Raw genomic sequence first — 23608 nt, forward strand, 5'->3', positions numbered from 1 at the left:
TTCACAAATGTAACAAAAAATGTTTTAAAAATGCACCACGCCAGCTCTTAAAGCCTTTTTGTGTAAAAGCCAGCTAATTTTAGATCACCTCTTGAGTGACTTCCTCCTTATTTCTACTTTGAACACCAGCCTGCCTGCTTCCCACCAGGTTTATTATATGTTATTATGTTCACCTAATTCAGCTTTCTACTCTCAAGAAGTCTGGTAACTGGGGGTATAGTGACAGCCTCCCGCTTCATTTAAAAAGATACATTTTTACTTCTGTCTTGTGGTGTGTTTTGGAAGAACTTGAGCTTGGGCTTAAGGGAACAGTGTGCTCTTTACAGCTTGAAGCGCTCTTTTCAGGCACTGCTCAGTGTGTTTAAAGCAGCATGAATGAGCTCATCATCTGTTTCTCCCTTTATATCTACAAACTCTTCTCAGTTGAAATGTTGCTTAGTCACGACCTTTGAGATTTGCATTTTAGTCAGCATTTCTTTCCTGTGACTGATCTGTATACATTTGTCATCCAGCAGCGTCACTGCACACACAAACTGCCACTGTGTGTATCTCTGACTCATACGCTCATTGTGTTCACAGTGTCTCACTCACAGACACTTAGAAATGAATGTGGTGTTACACAAACCCGCTCACCTCGTCTACACACTTGAAATATTTATTCCTGCACCAGAGATAATGTACACATGCTGTACAGTGTTTTCCTTTTCAACAGCCATTCGAATCTACTTCATACATATTTATTGTGCTGCAAAATGTGTGCACAGATCTGCTCAAACATCCAAAGAGAAGCCAAAAATATGTTGCTAGTGATTTTGGTACTTCTCTGTGAGTTTGTTGGACACTCTTCAACTCACATGCAGACAAAAACCAACCTGCATGCAATGGGCAAGAATAAAGCCCACCTGTTGTGCACCCATCTGAGCATGCATGCCTTAAAAACGTCATCAATGATGACCAACATCCCTTTACGGAGGACAGCTTGTTGTAGGGAAACTGTAGCAACTGAGGAAGATAAAGAAGACAATCTTTACTGACGATAAGGTTGAGGAAGTGCTAAATGAGGTTTGGCTCAGCCAAAATGAAGGCACACAAAAAATGTTTAACTCTGTAACAGAATTCTTTTCAGTATAAAGAACCGTACCCAGATGTAATAGATCATTTTTTAATCAAACAGTTGAACGTCTTTAACAGATCCTCTTGATGAATCTGATGTGTGGAAATGAGCAAACGCACAGTGTTGTGCTTACGCAGTTGATAAATGAGGCTCCTGATCTGTTTTTGCTGCCCCCGCTTGTCTCTTTGCATGTATTTAAACACCTGGATTTATTCACATTTGACATTATGCTTGTGTTTAATATGATTTTTCATTTGTTTATCGCACTTAAGATAGTTAATCATAGTTTTCAGTATTTTTTTCAATATTAATATGGGCAAACTTTCTTTTTCTTGTTCATATGAAAGGCGACATATTCACAGGATTGTGCAAATGCTGTATAGGTGAAGGACCTAGTATGTGAGATAAAACAGAACTGTAAATTTTTTATTTTGGCTGACTGCTCCCACATTAAAATTAAATCAGTGCTTGTTCTGAGCTGTATTTACATGTTTTTGGGTGTTTGTTTTAATAGGGATGGTTTCCTTAATTGTGAGAGAAAAGGTGAGATGGAAAGACAAAAAGAGAGATACAACACACACAAAAAAGAAAAAAAAAAGACTAAATCTGCCTTCAGAGCACCCAGATGGTGACAATGTAGTGACTGTAAAGGCTTTAAATAACCTGTTATCACCTTTCTCCTCCTGTTGATTTGTGTATGTGTTGTAGCTGGATACAGAGGCAGCTGACATCCTCAATGAGCTGCAGGTGAAGCTCAACACCGTTCTCGACAACTTCAGCACCATATTTGCCAGGAGGTAACACAAACACACACACAGGTGCACACACATACAGTATTCCAATACGTATGAACAAGCCTCCACCAGCCGTGCGGAAGTTTGTCTCTGTCGCCTCTCCCTCCAGTTTCCAGACTCGTATTAACGGCTGCATGCGTCAAATGGCTGAGATCCTCTACCAGATCAAAGGCCCACCCAACCACAACACCGCAGAGGCAGATGCTGACGCCATACTGAGGCCCCTCATGGAGTTCCTGGATGGGAAGTAAGTCGAAGCATGGCACAGTGGCTCCTGTCGTAAGCTGCCGGCGGACGACTGTACCAGTGTGGCTCTTTTTTTTTTTTTTTATATCTGAATGTATGAGGCTACCGTGTGATATCCAAGAGAAAGCATATCATAAAAAATATATATTGTTATTTTTCTTTAATTAACAACATCGATTAAATAACATCTGACACACACATCAAACATTCAGAATACATACGGTACATGTACACAGATTTTACATCCCTCTAACATATTAAAATCTGGCACAAAAAGCCTATTTCATTGTGTTCAATGTACATACCCCTTGTAATGTCATCATGTTCACTCTTTTGTACAACACTTAGGAGACTAATTAAAAAGAAAAAGCGTATTATGGAAGGACTGGTGGAACACTGACTCAGCAAGTTTTAGATCACATTTTTGGTGTTTGTGTGTGATCCAGTCTCAGTATCTTTGCGGACATCTGTGAGAAGACGGTGCTGAAGAGGATCCTGAAGGATTTGTGGAAGATTGTCCTGAGCAGCCTGGAGAAGACTATCGTCCTGCCTCAGAGCAACGACAGCCTGGTAAGTACGACCCTCAGCATCACACCTACCTGCCTTACCTCAACCATGAGCCTGAGCTACACCTAATTCAAACCATAAAAGAGTACTACACCGATCTGAAGCTCCTGTAAAACTGTAGACTCAAGACTCAATATGCACAGCTTTTTAAAAAAAGGGTTCAAATCAATGCCGCAGAACCGGCGATACCATCCTTATTATTTCACACATTCTTCTTCCTTGTCAAAAAGGGGCACCTACTTTACCCAGGATGCAACTCGGCCATGGACAGTTTGGTTGGAGAGTTGGGTGTGGTATGCTAGTAGTGGCTAATGTAGCCTCACGTTTCTGACCTCAGTCAGAGATGAGGAGTGGTTTCTTTTTTCCACATATGCAGTAGTTCTCCCTGTAAACTCACTTAATGTGTAAAAGTGCTGGAGTTGCCCTTTAAACTTGAAAATTCTTAACCTTTGTTCAACCTTTTGGACAAGTGAGGGCCAGACAAAATGTCCCCTACTGCAAATTGTCAATCATAATGTCTGAAAACTCTCACAGAGAGGACTCAAGCAAACACACAGTTATTAAAGGATGTGCGTTCTCTTCATTAAGCACAAATGATATACACTACACTTATTATTGCCAACCACTTTATTAAATCTTGTAAATCTTTTTTTATATTGATTTACTTTCAATGTCTCCTTTAAAGTTATGAGTTTGTCATGTAGTAATGGAGAGTCAGGGACTGTTTTGACGTCAGCGCCCAAAACAGCCGAACAGCAACAGTTTGCAGCACATGAAGTGACTCAAACAATCATATTCACCGTCATCATCCATGTCTGCGTGTTGTTTGTCGTGTCTTTCAACAGCAAAGCTCATGAATTTAGTGGTGGCAGCAAACAAGTTTTTCCCAAAATGCACCAAAGCAGCTTGTGACTTCCACAGTACAAAAACATAGCTTTGACAAAGTGAGCACAATGTTTACTGTCACAAATTATAAATCTCAACAAAATCTGCTGGTTGGTTATAATAGCACACTGAATTGAATGGGTGGTATGGTAGAAAATCTGCAAATATATGTTGTGCACAATGTACTGGATTGTGGATTTTGGATTGTTGCAGTGACTTGTCTCTCAGCTCCAATAAGATCAGCAGCTGTGCTCTGCTGCCATCTAGTGGTAGATGTTGTGCATGGTGCATTTCTGTTTTGCAAAACGTACTGATCTTTATTTACATGAGTTTGTTCTAGTTTGTTCTGTGAATATGTGAATCGTGTTGAAATGCTGCATTTTGTCTACTGCGCAGAGAATTGTGACGTACGTATGTATGCATGTGTAAACTTGACAATATGACATGAAGTCTCAGTATAATCCCTCTTTATCCACCGCTCTCTCTCTCCTCCTCTCTGCAGGGGGCCCAGCTCCTCACAGCAGCTAAAGGACTGTCTAATCTCAAGGTAACATGCAGGGCAAGGGGCAAAGCCTCTTGTATGTTTATGCCATAGTATCTTATTACTTGAACAAATTATTGCAGCACAGCTAATAAGACATCTATACACAGACTCATCAACAACAGACACTAAAGGCCTGTTCCCTGTCTGTCTGACATATGAGTATTTGCGCATTTAACAGCGCTTTATTTTTACTTTTATTCATTTATTTATTTGTATTATTTATATTAGTATACTTCTGACATTATAATGTCCTTATTGCTAGTTTTATTCTCACTACTGCTGCAATGTTGAGTAGCCAAAACCAAAGACTTGTACACTTTTACATTTTCCTGGTGACATCAAAGTTGTTCAGCATCTGTATTAGTGGCTGTTAGAAGCACTGCAACATAAAACATTTGTACATCGGCCTCAATAGCCGCTGGTGGCTGCCTGTTAATGCACCATGCAGGAGGTTGCATAAAGCCGGCAGTTTAAAGACTGGGTAAAATTTCAATGTTGAAAGTAAATCCAGGACGTGTTCCTCTCCCTCATCAGTGACTGTTGAGCTTAACCACAAACTGCTGTTCTAGAGCTGCTCACACAGTAGAAGTCTCTGAAATGTGTTTCTTCAGTCAATTAAAGAAGGAGGCTGTTGATGAAGTTCACAGTCAGAGTAGATGTATCGATGAGAGATCATTGGTGTGTTAAATTTATTAGGGACACGGGGCAACGTCCCGAGTCACTGGCTCCTACAGCTATTTCATAGCTGCAGGAGCCAGTGACTCGGGACGATAGTCACTTATTACTATCCCGCGCGTTTCTTCTTCTTCTTATTATTATTAGGGACACGGGGCTACGCCCCGAGTCACTGGCTCCTGCAGCTATGAAATAGCTGTAGGAGCCAGTGACTCGGGACGTTGCCCCGAGTCACTTATTACTATCCCGCGCGTTTCTTCTTCTTATTATTAGGGACACGGGGCGCAGCCCCGAGTCACTTATTACTATCCCGCGCGTTTCTTCTTATTATTAGGGACACGGGGCACGCTCCGAGTCACTTATTACTATCCCGCGCGTTTCTTCTTCTTCTTCTTCTTCTTATTAGGGACACGGGGCAACGTCCCGAGTCACTGGCTCCTACAGCTATTTCATAGCTGCAGGAGCCAGTGACTCGGGGCGTAGCTGCTCACACAGTAGAAGTCTCTGAAATGTGTTTCTTCAGTCAATTAAAGAAGGAGGCTGTTGATGAAGTTCACAGTCAGAGTAGATGTATCGATGAGAGATCATTGGTGTGTTAAATTTATTAGGGACACGGGGCAACGTCCCGAGTCACGCGGGATAGTAATAAGTGACTCGGGGGCTACGCCCTGTTGAGCTTAACCACAAACTGCTGTTCTAGAGCTGCTCATAGCTGCAGGAGCCAGTGACTCGGGGCGTAGCTGCTCACACAGTAGAAGTCTCTGAAATGTGTTTCTTCAGTCAATTAAAGAAGGAGGCTGTTGATGAAGTTCACAGTCAGAGTAGATGTATCGATGAGAGATCATTGGTGTGTTAAATTTATTAGGGACACGGGGCAACGTCCCGAGTCGGGGGCAACGTCCCAACGTCCCGAGTCAACGCGCGGGATATTACTATCCCGCGCGTTTCTTCTTATTAGGGACACGGGGCAACGTCCCGAGTCACTGGCTCCTACAGCTATTTCATAGCTGCAGGAGGCTGCAGGAGGCACTGCAGCAGAGCTGCAGGAGCCAGTGACTCGGGGCGTATTATTATTATTATTATTAGGGACACGGGGCAACGTCCCGAGTCACTGGCTCCTACAGCTATGAAATAGCTGCCAGTGACTCGGGCGTAGCCCCGAGTCACTTATTACTATCCCGCGTGTTTCTTCTTATTAGGGACACGGGGCAACGTCCCGAGTCACTGGCTCCTACAGCTATGAAATAGCTGCAGGAGCCAGTGACTCGGGGCGTAGCCCCGAGTCACTTATTACTATCCCGCGCGTTTCTTCTTCTTCTTCTTATTAGGGACACGGGGCAACGTCCCGAGTCACTGGCTCCTACAGCTATTTCATAGCTGCAGGAGCCAGTGACTCGGGGCGTAGCCCCGAGTCACTTATTACTATCCCGCGCGTTTCTTCTTCTTCTTCTTATTAGGGACACGGGGCAACGTCCCGAGTCACTGGCTCCTACAGCTATGAAATAGCTGCAGGAGCCAGTGACTCGGGGCGTAGCCCCGAGTCACTTATTACTATCCCGCGCGTTTCTTCTTCTTCTTCTTCTTCTTCTTATTAGGGACACGGGGCACGCTCCGAGTCACTGGCTCCTACAGCTATGAAATAGCTGCAGGAGCCAGTGACTCGGGGCGTAGCCCCGAGTCACTTATTACTATCCCGCGCGTTTCTTCTTCTTCTTCTTCTTATTATTTTTCATCTTCCTCCAAGTTTTCGTCCTCAAACTCGTCCCACAGCTTTGAGAAAACCCTCGCAAATTATATATCAAAACGTGCGTATTGTTCGGGATCGGTGTGCTATTACTTTTCTCAAATTTATAGCAGTTTTTCGCGTCGTAAGACGCGAAAAACTGCGATAAATTTCCCATAAGAAATGAATGGGACGGGCGAAAAAAACAAGATTGAAATTGGAGTTTTTCAAACATCTGTAGCTCAGGCATACATTCACCGAGAGACTTCATTTCAACTTTAAAATGTAGACCCAAGTCTGGTCTATTGGTGTGTTCATCCACATTTTTATTGGTCCTATAGTTTTTGATCAGTCACTGTTCAATGACAGTGATCGTTTGGCGGGAAATTTTGAGATTATAATGGGTGTGTATTGCGCGGAATGTTCGTGCTAGAGTGCGTGCTAGAGTGGCACAGAGTCTAAAAACGATCTGAAAATCTTCTCTTTTTCTCGTCGCTACGGCCACAAATTACACTCTACACGCATAATTTTGGGATCAGTTTGTAGACAAACTTGTCCTCTTTCGTGTGATGTCCTCGAAAAAGCCGAGAGACTTACTGAATTTAAATAGTGAGACGTTTTGTGCAGCCAGCGCCCTCCTGTTCTCCCATTAAGTCCCATGTTAAAATTCAGAGCTGTTTTGTGAGCAAAGCAGAAATGCCTCCTGTCTTTAGATCGCCATAAAACGAAAAGTTGTTGTGTCAGGAATAAAACGAGATGATGGTCGGACTCAGGAAGTTCTCGGGAGTCCGATGATCTATAGTACACTCTGATACGAGGTACGGTTCTCTCACCAGAGGATTTAGTTCAGGAGGTTCGCCGAACCCAAATCTCACTGCATACAATACAAACTCCTGTTCTCTGAGTGGCAGAGTCTTTTTAAGTCGACCATTTTGTCATTTTTCTAAAGAATATCTGGACATAAAACACACGTACATCTGGCCCAGACTTGTCCGCATCTCACAGTGTAATCGGTTTTTTGATAGCAGCTACGGTTTTGACACAATCGCAAGTTGTTCGGAAGAAACCGACAGCGAAAAAGCCGCTTTTCAAGGGAAGAGTTTAACAGGTGCAACTGTCATTTACACACACACCGGTCAATAACCCACGCACACACATCTGCAGGACAACCAGCCTGAGAGTGATTATCTTAACGAGCTCAGTCAAAACAAGGGCATTGTTTGAAAACAATCTCCGTCCAACAAACAGTTAAACTCAGCTTCAGAAAGCAGTTTCGCAAAAAGGTTGAGACAGTAGTCACACAAACACACACACAAAAAGGGCTAACCAACAGCTAAAAAGTGATTAAAAACAGCACGTCAAAACTGAACAGGAACAGGTAAACAGTGGGAGAGGTGCAGAGGTAATTATCAGCAGGTGGGGAGGAAGTTACACAGGCACACACGCACGCACACACACACACACACACATTCAGACACACATATACCATACACATCTCCATGTAGGAGCAGATTGGGCTGCTTGTGTAGTTCAAGCAGACACACACACACAAACAGACGAAGACACACACATACGCAGTCACACACAATGACAGATACATAAACACACACACACAGACAAATGCATAATGAAAACCCCATCCCCCCGCCCCCTTGTTAACGCCGTTAGCTCTATTAGCTCTGTTAGCACAGTTAGCTCTGTTAGCGTTAGCGCCGTTAGCTCTATTCGCACCGTTAGCTGTTAGCTCCGTTAGTGTTAGCTCTGTTAGCTCCGTTAGCATTAGCTCCATTCATGTTTATTGATTCAGTTCATTAATTCATGTTAACAGAGACATGAAGCAGAGGAGAGAAGCAGACACAGACAGCTGAGGTGATCAACAGAGACAGACAAGGAGAAAGCCACAGAAACACAGCTGAGAGCAATTCATTAATCAGGGACTGACTACCTCTGATATCTGCCGTTTTCTCACATTGCAGCCTTTTTCAATTGTCCGCTGCTTCGCCATAGTTTCTCCTAGAGACTTCATTCAAACTTTAAAACGTAGATAATTTTGTCGGCTCAAAATGACCCTCGGCACATTTTGATATCTCTTACGGTTTTCGAGCTATGACCATCGAAGGCCGACGTAAGACGCAAACAACTGCGATAAATTTCCCATAAGAAATGAATGGGGAAATTTCCTCAAATTTCAGCCTTTTTCAATTGTCCGCTGCTCGGCCATACTTTGTCCTAGAGACTTCATTCAAACTTCAAAACGTAGATAATTTTGTCGGCTCGAACGCACCCCGTGTCCCTTTCAAAATTTCCCAGGGGGAATTTTCTAGTTATTTTTCATCCTCCTCCAAGTTTTCGTCCCTTAACTCGCCCCGCAGCTTTGAGAAAACCCTCGCAAATTATATATCAAAACGTGCGTATTGTTCGGGATCGGTGTGCTATTACTTTTCTCAAATTTATCGCAGTTTTTCGCGTCGTAAGACGCGAAAAACTGCGATAAATTTCCCATAAGAAATGAATGGGACGGGTGAAAAAAACAAGATTGAAATTGGAGTTTTTCAAACATCTGTAGCTCAGGCATACATTCACCGAGAGACTTCATTTCAACTTTAAAATGTAGACCCAAGTCTGGTCTATTGGTGTGTTCATCCACATTTTGATTGGTCCTATAGTTTTTGATCAGTCACTGTTCAATGACAGTGATCGTTTGGAGGGAAATTTTGAGATTATAATGGGTGTGTATTGCGCGGAATGTTCGTGCTAGAGTGCGTGCTAGAGTGGCACAGAGTCTAAAAGCGATCTGAAAATCTTCTCTTTTTCTCGTCGCTACGGCCACAAATTACACTCTACACGCATAATTTTGGGATCAGTTTGTAGACAAACTTGTCCTCTTTCGTGTGATGTCCTCGAAAAAGCCGAGAGACTTACTGAATTTAAATAGTGAGACGTTTTGTGCAGCCAGCGCCCTCCTGTTCTCCCATTAAGTCCCATGTTAAAATTCAGAGCTGTTTTGTGAGCAAAGCAGAAATGCCTCCTGTCTTTAGATCGCCATAAAACGAAAAGTTGTTGTGTCAGGAATAAAACGAGATGATGGTCGGACTCAGGAAGTTCTCGGGAGTCCGATGATCTATAGTACACTCTGATACGAGGTACGGTTCTCTCACCAGAGGATTTAGTTCAGGAGGTTCGCCGAACCCAAATCTCACTGCATACAATACAAACTCCTGTTCTCTGAGTGGCAGAGTCTTTTTAAGTCGACCATTTTGTCATTTTTCTAAAGAATATCTGGACATAAAACACACGTACATCTGGCCCAGACTTGTCCGCATCTCACAGTGTAATCGGTTTTTTGATAGCAGCTACGGTTTTGACACAATCGCAAGTTGTTCGGAAGAAACCGACAGCGAAAAAGCCGCTTTTCAGTTTACAGGTGTAACTGTCATTTACACACACACCGGTCAATAACCCACGCACACACATCTGCAGGACAACAAGCCTGAGAATGATTATCTTAACGAGCTCAGTCAAAACAAGGGCATTGTTTGAAAACAATCTCCGTCCAACAAACAGTTAAACTCAGCTTCACCAAGCGCTTTGCCAAAAAGGTTGAGACAGTAGTCACACAAACGCACACACAAGCAGGGCTAACCAACAGCTAAAAAGTGATTAAAAACAAGCACGTCAAAACTGAACAGGAACAGGTAAAAAGTGGGAGAGGTAGAGAGGTAATTATCAGCAGGTGGGGCAGAAGTTACACACGCACACAAACAAACACACACACACACACACATTCAGACACACATATACCAGACACATCTCCATGTAGGAGCTGGTTGGGCTGCTTGTGTAGTTCAAGCAGACACACACACACAAACAGACGAAGACACACACATACGCAGTCACACACAATGACAGATACATAAACACACACACACAGACAAATGCATAATGAAAACCCCATCCCCCCGCCCCCTTGTTAACGCCGTTATTAGCTCTGTTAGCACAGTTAGCTCTGTTAGCGTTAGCGCCGTTAGCTCTATTCGCACCGCTAGCTGTTAGCTCCGTTAGTGTTAGCTCTGTTAGCTCCGTCAGCATTAGCTCCATTCATGTTTATTGATTCAGTTCATTAATTCATGTTAACAGAGACATGAAGCAGAGGAGAGAAGCAGACACAGACAGCTGAGGTGATCAACAGAGACAGACAAGGAGAAAGCCACAGAAACACAGCTGAGAGCAATTCATTAATCAGGGACTGACTACCTCTGATATCTGCAGTTTTCTCACATTGCAGCCTTTTTCAATTGTCCGCTGCTTCGCCATAGTTTCTCCTAGAGACTTCATTCAAACTTTAAAACGTAGATAATTTTGTCGGCTCGAACGCACCCCGTGTCCCTTTCAAAATTTCCCAGGGGGAATTTTCTAGTTAGGGACACGGGGCAACGTCCCGAGTCACTGGCTCCTACAGCTATGAAATAGCTGCAGGAGCCAGTGACTCGGGGCTACGCCCCGAGTCACTTATTACTATCCCGCGCGTTTCTTCTTCTTCTTATTATTAGGGACACGGGGCACGCTCCGAGGCACTGGCTCCTGCAGCTCTGCTGCAGGAGCCAGTGACTCGGGGCATAGCCCCGAGTCACTTATTACTATCCCACGCGTTTCTTCTTATTAGGGACACGGGGCACGCTCCGAGGCACTGGCTCCTACAGCTATGAAATAGCTGCAGGAGCCAGTGACTCGGGGCGTAGCCCCGAGTCACTTATTACTATCCCGCGCGTTTCTTCTTCTTCTTATTAGGGACACGGGGCAACGTCCCGAGTCACTGGCTCCTACAGCTATGAAATAGCTGCAGGAGCCAGTGACTCGGGGCGTAGCCCCGAGTCACTTATTACTATCCCGCGCGTTTCTTCTTCTTCTTCTTCTTCTTATTAGGGACACGGGGCAACGTCCCGAGTCACTGGCTCCTACAGCTATTTCATAGCTTCAGGAGCCAGTGACTCGGGGCGTAGCCCCGAGTCACTTATTACTATCCCGCGCGTTTCTTCTTCTTCTTATTAGGGACACGGGGCACGCTCCGAGGCACTGGCTCCTGCAGCTCTGCTGCAGGAGCCAGTGACTCGGGGCGTAGCCCCGAGTCACTTATTACTATCCCGCGCGTTTCTTCTTATTATTATTATTTTTCATCATCCTCCAAATTTTTGTCCCTGAACTCGCCCCGCAGCTTTGAGAAAACCCTTGCAAATTATATATCAAAACGTGCGGTTTGATCAGGATCGGTGTGCTATTACTTTTCTCAAATTTATCGCAGTTTTTCGCGTCGTAAGACGCGAAAAACTGCGATAAATTTCCCATAAGAATGAATGGGACGGGCGAAAAAAAAAAGATGGAAATTGGAGTTTTTCAAACGTCTGTAGCTCAGGCATACATTCACCGAGAGACTTCATTTGAACTTTAAAACGTAGATAATTTTGTCGGCTCCAAATGACCCTCGGCACATTTTGATATCTCTTACGGTTTTCGAACTATGACCATCGAAGGCCGACGTAAGACGCGAACAACTGCGAAGACTTTCCCATAAGAAATGAATGGGGAAATTTCCTCAAATTTCAGCCTTTTTCAATTGTCCGCAGCTCGGCCATACTTTGTCCTAGAGACTTCATTCAAAGTTTAAAACGTAGATAAATTTGTCAGCTCAAAATTAATACCGGCACATTTTTTGATATCTCTTACGGTTTTCGAGCTATGACCATCTGAAGACCATCAAGTTTCTCACAAAAATGCTCAGAATCTCTCCCTCTACAGTGGGTGATGTCATAAGTTAGAGTGAGACAGCCGGTGAAAAATCGCCTGAAATGTGTTTCTAAAATTGCCGTAAAATACAAACGGTGAATAGGAGACACATAATTTTGGGATCTTTTGTAGACAAACTTGTCCTCTTTCATGTGATGTCCTCGAAAAAGCCGAGAGACTTACTGAATTTAAATAGTGAGGCTTTTTGTGTAGCCACCTCCCTCTAGCTCTCCCATTGACTCCAATGTAAAAATTCAGAGCTGTTTTGTGAGAAAAGCATAAATGCCTCCTGTCTTTACATCGCCATAAAACGAAAAGTTGTTGTCTCAGGAATAAAACGAGATGATATTCGGACTCAGGAAGTTCTCGGGAGTCCGATGATCTATAGTACACTCTGATACGAGGTACGGTTCTCTCACCAGAGGATTTAGTTCGGGAGGTTCGCCGAACCCAAATCTCACTGCATACAATACAAACTCCTGTTCTCTGAGTCGCAGAGTCTTTTTAAGTCGACCATTTTGTCATTTTTCTAAAGAATATCTGGACATAAAACACACGTACATCTGGCCCAGACTTGTCCGCATCTCACAGTGTAATCGTTTTTTTGATAGCAGCTACGGTTTTGACACAATCGCAAGTTGTTCGGAAGAAACCGACAGCGAAAAAGCCGCTTTTCAGTTAACAGGTGTAACTCATTTACACACACACCGGTCAATAACCCACGCACACACATCTGCAGGACAACAAGCCTGAGAATGATTATCTTAACGAGCTCAGTCAAAACAAGGGCATTGTTTGAAAACAATCTCCGTCCAACAAGCAGTTAAACTCAGCTTCACAAAGCTCTTTGCCAAAGAGGTTGAGACAGTAGTCACACAAATGCACACACAAGCAGGGCTAACCAACAGCTAAAAAGTGATTTAAAACAGCACGTCAAAACTGAACAGGAACAGGTAAAAAGTGGGAGAGGTAGAGAGGTAATTATCAGCAGGTGGGGCAGAAGTTACACAGGCACACACGCACACACACACACACACACACACACATTCAGACACATATATACTATACACATCTCCATGTAGGAGCTGGTTGGGCTGCTTGTGTAGTTCAAGCAGACACACACACACAAACAGACGAAGACACACACATACGCAGTCACACACAATGACAGATACATAAACACACACACACAGACAAATGCATAATGAAAACCCCATCCCCCCGCCCCCTTGTTAACACCGTTAGCTCTATTAGCTCTGTTAGCACAGTTAGCTCTGTTAGCGTTAGCACCGTTAGCTCTATTCGCGCCGTTAGCCGTTAGCTCCGTTAGTGTTAGCTCCGTTAGTGTTAGCTCCGTTAGTGTTAGCTCTGTTAGCTCTGTTAGCATTAACTCCATTCATGCTTATTGATTCAGTTCATTAATTCATGTTAACAGAGACATGAAGCAGAGGAGAGAAGCAGACACAGACAGTTGAGGTGATCAAAAGAGACAGACAAGGAGAAAGCCACAGAAACAGACGAAGACACACACATACGCAGTCACACACAACGACAGATACATAAACACACACACACAGACAAATGCATAATGAAAACCCCATCCCCCCGCCCCCTTGTTAACGCCGCTAGCTCTATTAGCTCTGTTAGCACAGTTAGCTCTGGTTGCGTTAGCGCCGTTAGCTCTATTCGCACCGTTAGCTGTTCGCTCCATTAGTGTTAGCTCTGTTAGCTCCGTTAGCATTAGCTCCATTCATGTTTATTGATTCAGTTCATTAATTCATGTTAACAGAGACATGAAGCAGAGGAGAGAAGCAGACACAGACAGCTGAGGTGATCAACAGAGACAGACAAGGAGAAAGCCACAGAAACACAGCTGAGAGCAATTCATTAATCAGGGACTGACTGCCTCTGATATCTGCCGTTTTCTCACATTGCAGCCTTTTTCAATTGTCCGCTGCTTCGCCATAGTTTCTCCTAGAGACTTCATTCAAACTTTAAAACGTAGATAATTTTGTCGGCTCCAAATGACCCTCGGCACATTTTGATATCTCTTACGGTTTTCGAGCTATGACCATCGAAGGCCGACGTAAGACGCGAACAACTGCGATAAATTTCCCATAAGAAATGAATGGGGAAATTTCCTCAAATTTCAGCCTTTTTCAATTGTCCGCTGCTCGGCCATACTTTGTCCTAGAGACTTCATTCAAACTTTAAAACGTAGATAATTTTGTCGGCTCGAACACACCCCGTGTCCCTTTCAAAATTTCCCAGGGGGAATTTTCTAGTTATTATTTTTCATCTTCCTCCAAGTTTTCGTCCTCAAACTCGTCCCACAGCTTTGAGAAAACCCTCGCAAATTATATATCAAAACGTGCGTATTGTTCGGGATCGGTGTGCTATTACTTTTCTCAAATTTATCGCAGTTTTTCGCGTCGTAAGACGCGAAAAACTGCGATAAATTTCCCATAAGAAATGAATGGGACGGGCGAAAAAAACAAGATTGAAATTGGAGTTTTTCAAACATCTGTAGCTCAGGCATACATTCACCGAGAGACTTCATTTCAACTTTAAAATGTAGACCCAAGTCTGGTCTATTGGTGTGTTCATCCACATTTTGATTGGTCCTATAGTTTTTGATCAGTCACTGTTCAATGACAGTGATCGTTTGGCGGGAAATTTTGAGATTATAATGGGTGTGTATTGCGCGGAATGTTCGTGCTAGAGTGCGTGCTAGAGTGGCACAGAGTCTAAAAACGATCTGAAAATCTTCTCGTTTTCTCGTCGCTACGGCCACAAATTACACTCTACACGCATAATTTTGGGCTCAGTTTGTAGACAAACTTGTCCTCTTTCGTGTGATGTCCTCGAAAAAGCCGAGAGACTTACTGAATTTAAATAGTGAGACGTTTTGTGCAGCCAGCGCCCTCCTGTTCTCCCATTAAGTCCCATGTTAAAATTCAGAGCTGTTTTGTGAGCAAAGCAGAAATGCCTCCTGTCTTTAGATCGCCATAAAACGAAAAGTTGTTGTGTCAGGAATAAAACGAGGAGATGGCCGGACTCAGGAAGTTCTCGGGAGTCCGATGATCTATAGTACACTCTGATACGAGGTACGGTTCTCTCACCAGAGGATTTAGTTCAGGAGGTTCGCCGAACCCAAATCTCACTGCATACAATACAAACTCCTGTTCTCTGAGTCGCAGAGTCTTTTTAAGTCGACCATTTTGTCATTTTTCTAAAGAATATCTGGACATAAAACACACGTACATCTGGCCCAGACTTGTCCGCATCTCACAGTGTAATCGGTTTTTTGATAGCAGCTACGGTTTTGACACAATTGCAAGTTGTTCGGAAGAAACCGACAGCGAAAAAGCCGCTTTTCAAGGGAAGAGTTTAACAGGTGCAACTGTCATTTACACACACACCGGTCAATAACCCACGCACACACATCTGCAGGACAACAAGCCTGAGAATGATTATCTTAACGAGCTCAGTCAAAACAAGGGCATTGTTTGAAAACAATCTCCATCCAACAAACAGTTAAACTCAGCTTCACCAAGCGCTTTGCCAAAAAGGTTGAGACAGTAGTCACACAAACACACACACAAGCAGGGCTAACCAACAGCTAAAAAGTGATTAAAAACAAGCACGTCAAAACTGAACAGGAACAGGTAAAAAGTGGGAGAGGTAGAGAGGTAATTATCAGCAGGTGGGGCAGAAGTTACACACGCACACAAACAAACACACACACACACACACATTCAGACACACATATACCAGACACATCTCCATGTAGGAGCTGGTTGGGCTGCTTGTGTAGTTCAAGCAGACACACACACACAAACAGACGAAGACACACACATACGCAGTCACACACAACGACAGATACATAAACACACACACACAGACAAATGCATAATGAAAACCCCATCCCCCCGCCCCCTTGTTAACGCCGTTAGCTCTGTTAGCTCTGTTAGCACAGTTAGCTCTGTTAGCGCTAGCGCCGTTAGCTATATTCGCACCTTTAGCTGTTAGCTCAGTTAGTGTTAGCTCTGTTAGCTCCGTTAGCATTAGCTCCATTCATGTTTATTGATTCAGTTCATTAATTCATGTTAACAGAGACATGAAGCAGAGGAGAGAAGCAGACACAGACAGCTGAGGTGATCAACAGAGACAGACAAGGAGAAAGCCACAGAAACACAGCTGAGAGCAATTCATTAATCAGGGACTGACTACCTCTGATATCTGCCGTTTTCTCAATTTGCAGCCTTTTTCAATTGTCCGCTGCTTCGCCATAGTTTCTCCTAGAGACTTCATTCAAACTTTAAAACGTAGATAATTTTGTCGGCTCGAACACACCCCGTGTCCCTTTCAAAATTTCCCAGAGGGAATTTTCTAGTTATTATTATTTTTCATCTTCCTCCAAGTTTTCGTCCTCAAACTCGCCCCGCAGCTTTGAGAAAACCCTCGCAAATTATATATCAAAACGTGTGTATTGTTCGGGATCGGTGTGCTATTACTTTTCTCAAATTTATCGCAGTTTTTCGCGTCGTAAGACGCGAAAAACTGCGATAAATTTCCCATAAGAAATGAATGGGACGGCCGAAAAAAACAAGATTGAAATTGGAGTTTTTCAAACATCTGTAGCTCAGGCATACATTCACCGAGAGACTTCATTTCAACTTTAAAATGTAGACCCAAGTCTGGTCTATTGGTGTGTTCATCCACATTTTGATTGGTCCTATAGTTTTTGATCAGTCACTGTTCAATGACAGTGATCGTTTGGAGGGAAATTTTGAGATTATAATGGGTGTGTATTGCGCGGAATGTTCGTGCTAGAGTGCGTGCTAGAGTGGCACAGAGTCTAAAAACGATCTGAAAATCTTCTCTTTTTCTCGTCGCTACGGCCACAAATTACACTCTACACGCATAATTTTGGGCTCATTTTGTAGACAAACTTGTCCTCTTTCGTGTGATGTCCTCGAAAAAGCTGAGAGACTTACTGAATTTAAATAGTGAGACGTTTTGTGCAGCCAGCGCCCTCCTGTTCTCCCATTAAGTCCCATGTTAAAATTCAGAGCTGTTTTGTGAGCAAAGCAGAAATGCCTCCTGTCTTTAGATCGCCATAAAACGAAAAGTTGTTGTGTCAGGAATAAAACGAGGAGATGGCCGGACTCAGGAAGTTCTCGGGAGTCCGATGATCTATAGTACACTCTGATACGAGGTACGGTTCTCTCACCAGAGGATTTAGTTCAGGAGGTTCGCCGAACCCAAATCTCACTGCATACAATACAAACTCCTGTTCTCTGAGTCGCAGAGTCTTTTTAAGTCGACCATTTTGTCATTTTTCTAAAGAATATCTGGACATAAAACACACGTACATCTGGCCCAGACTTGTCCGCATCTCACAGTGTAATCGGTTTTTTGATAGCAGCTACGGTTTTGACACAATCGCAAGTTGTTCGGAAGAAACCGACAGCGAAAAAGCCGCTTTTCAAGGGAGGAGTTTAACAGGTGCAACTGTCATTTACACACACACCGGTCAATAACCCACGCACACACATCTGCAGGACAACAAGCCTGAGAATGATTATCTTAACGAGCTCAGTCAAAACAAGGGCATTGTTTGAAAACAATCTCCATCCAACAAACAGTTAAACTCAGCTTCACCAAGCGCTTTGCCAAAAAGGTTGAGACAGTAGTCACACAAACACACACACAAGCAGGGCTAACCAACAGCTAAAAAGTGATTAAAAACAGCACGTCAAAACTGAACAGGAACAGGTAAAAAGTGGGAGAGGTAGAGAGGTAATTATCAGCAGGTGGGGCAGAAGTTACACAGGCACACACGCACACACACACACACACACACATTCAGACACATATATACTATACACATCTCCATGTAGGAGCTGGTTGGGCTGCTTGTGTAGTTCAAGCAGACACACACACACAAACAGACGAAGACACACACATACGCAGTCACACACAATGACAGATACATAAACACACATACACAGACAAATGCATAATGAAAACCCCATCCCCCCGCCCCCTTGTTAACACCGTTAGCTCTATTAGCTCTGTTAGCACAGTTAGCTCTGTTAGCGTTAGCGCCGTTAGCTCTATTCGCGCCGTTAGCTGTTAGCTCCGTTAGTGTTAGCTCCGTTAGTGTTAGCTCTGTTAGCTCTGTTAGCATTAACTCCATTCATGCTTATTGATTCAGTTCATTAATTCATGTTAACAGAGACATGAAGCAGAGGAGAGAAGCAGACACAGACAGCTGAGGTGATCAACAGAGACAGACAAGGAGAAAGCCACAGAAACAGACGAAGACACACACATACGCAGTCACACACAACGACAGATACATAAACACACACACACAGACAAATGCATAATGAAAACCCCATCCCCCCGCCCCCTTGTTAACGCCGCTAGCTCTATTAGCTCTGTTAGCACAGTTAGCTCTGTTTGCGTTAGCGCCGTTAGCTCTATTCGCACCGTTAGCTGTTCGCTCCATTAGTGTTAGCTCTGTTAGCTCCGTTAGCATTAGCTCCATTCATGTTTATTGATTCAGTTCATTAATTCATGTTAACAGAGACATGAAGCAGAGGAGAGAAGCAGACACAGACAGCTGAGGTGATCAACAGAGACAGACAAGGAGAAAGCCACAGAAACACAGCTGAGAGCAATTCATTAATCAGGGACTGACTACCTCTGATATCTGCCGTTTTCTCAAATTGCAGCCTTTTTCAATTGTCCGCTGCTTCGCCATAGTTTCTCCTAGAGACTTCATTCAAACTTTAAAACGTAGATAATTTTGTCGGCTCGAACGCACCCCGTGTCCCTTTCAAAATTTCCCAGGGGGAATTTTCTAGTTAGGGACACGGGGCAACGTCCCGAGTCACTGGCTCCTACAGCTATGAAATAGCTGCAGGAGCCAGTGACTCGGGGCGTAGCCCCGAGTCACTTATTACTATCCCGCGCGTTTCTTCTTCTTCTTCTTCTTCTTATTATTTTTCATCTTCCTCCAAGTTTTCGTCCTCAAACTCGTCCCACAGCTTTGAGAAAACCCTCGCAAATTATATATCAAAACGTGCGTATTGTTCGGGATCGGTGTGCTATTACTTTTCTCAAATTTATCGCAGTTTTTCGCGTCGTAAGACGCGAAAAACTGCGATAAATTTCCCATAAGAAATGAATGGGACGGGCGAAAAAAACAAGATTGAAATTGGAGTTTTTCAAACATCTGTAGCTCAGGCATACATTCACCGAGAGACTTCATTTCAACTTTAAAATGTAGACCCAAGTCTGGTCTATTGGTGTGTTCATCCACATTTTGATTGGTCCTATAGTTTTTGATCAGTCACTGTTCAATGACAGTGATCGTTTGGCGGGAAATTTTGAGATTATAATGGGTGTGTATTGCGCGGAATGTTCGTGCTAGAGTGCGTGCTAGAGTGGCACAGAGTCTAAAAACGATCTGAAAATCTTCTCGTTTTCTCGTCGCTACGGCCACAAATTACACTCTACACGCATAATTTTGGGCTCAGTTTGTAGACAAACTTGTCCTCTTTCGTGTGATGTCCTCGAAAAAGCCGAGAGACTTACTGAATTTAAATAGTGAGACGTTTTGTGCAGCCAGCGCCCTCCTGTTCTCCCATTAAGTCCCATGTTAAAATTCAGAGCTGTTTTGTGAGCAAAGCAGAAATGCCTCCTGTCTTTGGATCGCCATAAAACGAAAAGTTGTTGTGTCAGGAATAAAACGAGGAGATGGCCGGACTCAGGAAGTTCTCGGGAGTCCGATGATCTATAGTACACTCTGATACGAGGTACGGTTCTCTCACCAGAGGATTTAGTTCAGGAGGTTCGCCGAACCCAAATCTCACTGCATACAATACAAACTCCTGTTCTCTGAGTCGCAGAGTCTTTTTAAGTCGACCATTTTGTCATTTTTCTAAAGAATATCTGGACATAAAACACACGTACATCTGGCCCAGACTTGTCCGCATCTCACAGTGTAATCGTTTTTTTGATAGCAGCTACGGTTTTGACACAATCGCAAGTTGTTCGGAAGAAACCGACAGCGAAAAAGTCGCTTTTCAGTTAACAGGTGTAACTGTCATTTACACACACACCGGTCAATAACCCACGCACACACATCTGCAGGACAACAAGCCTGAGAATGATTATCTTAACGAGCTCAGTCAAAACAAGGGCATTGTTTGAAAACAATCTCCGTCCAACAAGCAGTTAAACTCAGCTTCACAAAGCTCTTTGCCAAAGAGGTTGAGACAGTAGTCACACAAATGCACACACAAAAAGGGCTAACCAACAGCTAAAAAGTGATTAAAAACAGCACGTCAAAACTGAACAGGAACAGGTAAAAAGTGGGAGAGGTAGAGAGGTAATTATCAGCAGGTGGGGCAGAAGTTACACAGGCACACACGCACACACACACACACACACACACACATTCAGACACATATATACTATACACATCTCCATGTAGGAGCTGGTTGGGCTGCTTGTGTAGTTCAAGCAGACACACACACACAAACAGACGAAGACACACACATACGCAGTCACACACAATGACAGATACATAAACACACATACACCGACAAATGCATAATGAAAACCCCATCCCCCCGCCCCCTTGTTAACACCGTTAGCTCTATTAGCTCTGTTAGCACAGTTAGCTCTGTTAGCGTTAGCGCCGTTAGCTCTATTCGCGCCGTTAGCTGTTAGCTCCGTTAGTGTTTGCTCCGTTAGTGTTAGCTCTGTTAGCTCTGTTAGCATTAACTCCATTCATGCTTATTGATTTAGTTCATTAATTCATGTTAACAGAGACATGAAGCAGAGGAGAGAAGCAGACACAGACAGCTGAGGTGATCAACAGAGACAGACAAGGAGAAAGCCACAGAAACAGACGAAGACACACACATACGCAGTCACACACAACGACAGATACATAAACACACACACACAGACAAATGCATAATGAAAACCCCATCCCCCCGCCCCCTTGTTAACGCTGCTAGCTCTATTAGCTCTGTTAGCACAGTTAGCTCTGGTTGCGTTAGCGCCGTTAGCTCTATTCGCACCGTTAGCTGTTCGCTCCATTAGTGTTAGCTCTGTTTGCTCCGTTAGCATTAGCTCCATTCATGTTTATTGATTCAGTTCATTAATTCATGTTAACAGAGACATGAAGCAGAGGAGAGAAGCAGACACAGACAGCTGAGGTGATCAACAGAGACAGACAAGGAGAAAGCCACAGAAACAGACGAAGACACACACATACGCAGTCACACACAACGACAGATACATAAACACACACACACAGACAAATGCATAATGAAAACCCCATCCCCCCGCCCCCTTGTTAACGCCGCTAGCTCTATTAGCTCTGTTAGCACAGTTAGCTCTGGTTGCGTTAGCGCCGTTAGCTCTATTCGCACCGTTAGCTGTTCGCTCCATTAGTGTTAGCTCTGTTAGCTCCGTTAGCATTAGCTCCATTCATGTTTATTGATTCAGTTCATTAATTCATGTTAACAGAGACATGAAGCAGAGGAGAGAAGCAGACACAGATCGCAGTTTTTCGCGTCGTAAGACGCGAAAAACTGCGATAAATTTCCCATAAGAAATGAATGGGACGGGCGAAAAAAACAAGATTGAAATTGGAGTTTTTCAAACATCTGTAGCTCAGGCATACATTCACCGAGAGACTTCATTTCAACTTTAAAATGTAGACCCAAGTCTGGTCTATTGGTGTGTTCATCCACATTTTGATTGGTCCTATAGTTTTTGATCAGTCACTGTTCAATGACAGTGATCGTTCGTAAGAAATGAATGGGGAAATTTCCTCAAATTTCAGCCTTTTTCAATTGTCCGCTGCTTCGCCATAGTTTCTCCTAGAGACTTCATTCAAACTTTAAAACGTAGATAATTTTGTCGGCTCGAACGCACCCCGTGTCCCTTTCAAAATTTCCCAGGGGGAATTATCTAGTTCATATTATTATGGAATTATGATCAAGATGGATTCATGAGCACAAACAAGTAACACAGAATATCAAGGCTTGGATTTCCTCCGATTCTGCTTCTGCTTTGTTTTATTGTATCTATTTTGAGCGTTGCTCTTACGGGCAAAGTTTGTCTAATGTCAGTCTGTGATCTCTGGTTGCTGCAGGGAGGTGGTGAAGCCAAAACCTTGACGCCCAAACAGTGTATAATTATCGATGCAGGGCTGGAGACGATCAAGGTAGGTGGCGACCTGCACATTGATATGTCTGAAATCCACGTGTCAAGCAAGAACTGGTCAATTTTGAGAAGTTGATGTGAGGCTTTCCCATCATTTTTTTTGTTCCAATATATTCTTCCAGAATAAAGTGACACTTCATGATTCATGTTGTGTGCTTGTGTTCATCAGGATGTATAAGTTTCATTTTGTGTTTTTGTGTGACTCTGGTGTTGACTTTGCTTTGTGGTTATTTTTTGTTTTATCATGTTTTTGTTCATAAAAATAAAATAAAACTCTGCCTATGAGGATTGATTTCTCACCGTCACCCTGTTGCTCCCTTTTCCTTCAGCAATACTTCCATGCAGGAGGAAACGGGCTGAAGAAGGCGTTTGTGGAGAAAAGTCCTGAACTGGCTTCACTGCGTTACGCCCTCTCTCTCTACTCCCAGAGCACTGATGCTCTCATCAAGACCTTTGTCACCACACAACACTCCCAAGGTGATCATAGACACACACACACTGTGTATACAGAATATGCAGCACAAAGGTTTTCCAGATGTCCCTCATGTGCTTCAAACTCTTTGATTAGTTTCCTAAACCTCTGTTCTCGTCCCTCTCCTCTCAGTGCATGATGGGATGGGCATCAGAATCACTGGCAATGAGAAGATTCGACCTGACAGGGGTAAGTCCACCACACCCGGAAATGAGGGGTTTCTTGGGTTCCACTGGGAACCACTGAGCTTCCTCTCAGGGTTCCTTATAGAAAAATAGACACCTAGTTAATTTAAACACAAGATACTTGTGCTCAAAAAGAGGATTCATTCTCAGTGAAGAACCTTGGAGCTCTAATCTGCCTCTATACCTGCCAAAGAGCAGTGATTCCTAACACGTCTCTGGGGGTCATCAGGTGGAAACCTCCCTTCAACAGTGTTTCGCCTACTTAGTCCCACTACACCTCCAGGAGGTTAGGCAGTGAACTCCGGCGTCCCAGAGTCACCCCCCCTAGTGCCAGTTCACACTGCTCCTACACAATCCAAACA

At 43.6% G+C, this 23608-nt stretch overlaps 1 protein-coding gene across 2 annotated transcripts in view; it reads left to right on the forward strand.

Moving 5' to 3' along the window:
* The window catches only part of LOC121607207 (protein unc-13 homolog B-like), a 181070-nt gene that overhangs the window by 152905 nt on the left and 4557 nt on the right, over window positions 1–23608 (forward strand). For both annotated transcript variants that reach the window (XM_041937920.1, XM_041937921.1), the window contains 7 exons: window positions 1823–1911; window positions 2018–2155; window positions 2601–2724; window positions 4109–4153; window positions 22519–22590; window positions 22919–23066; window positions 23194–23250. In XM_041937920.1, the coding sequence (XP_041793854.1) occupies window positions 1823–1911; window positions 2018–2155; window positions 2601–2724; window positions 4109–4153; window positions 22519–22590; window positions 22919–23066; window positions 23194–23250 (673 nt within the window). The remainder of the gene's footprint in view (window positions 1–1822; window positions 1912–2017; window positions 2156–2600; window positions 2725–4108; window positions 4154–22518; window positions 22591–22918; window positions 23067–23193; window positions 23251–23608) is intronic.

Source organism: Chelmon rostratus, chromosome 5 (genome assembly GCF_017976325.1).
Source record: "Chelmon rostratus isolate fCheRos1 chromosome 5, fCheRos1.pri, whole genome shotgun sequence".
Classification (NCBI taxonomy): domain Eukaryota; kingdom Metazoa; phylum Chordata; class Actinopteri; order Chaetodontiformes; family Chaetodontidae; genus Chelmon; species Chelmon rostratus.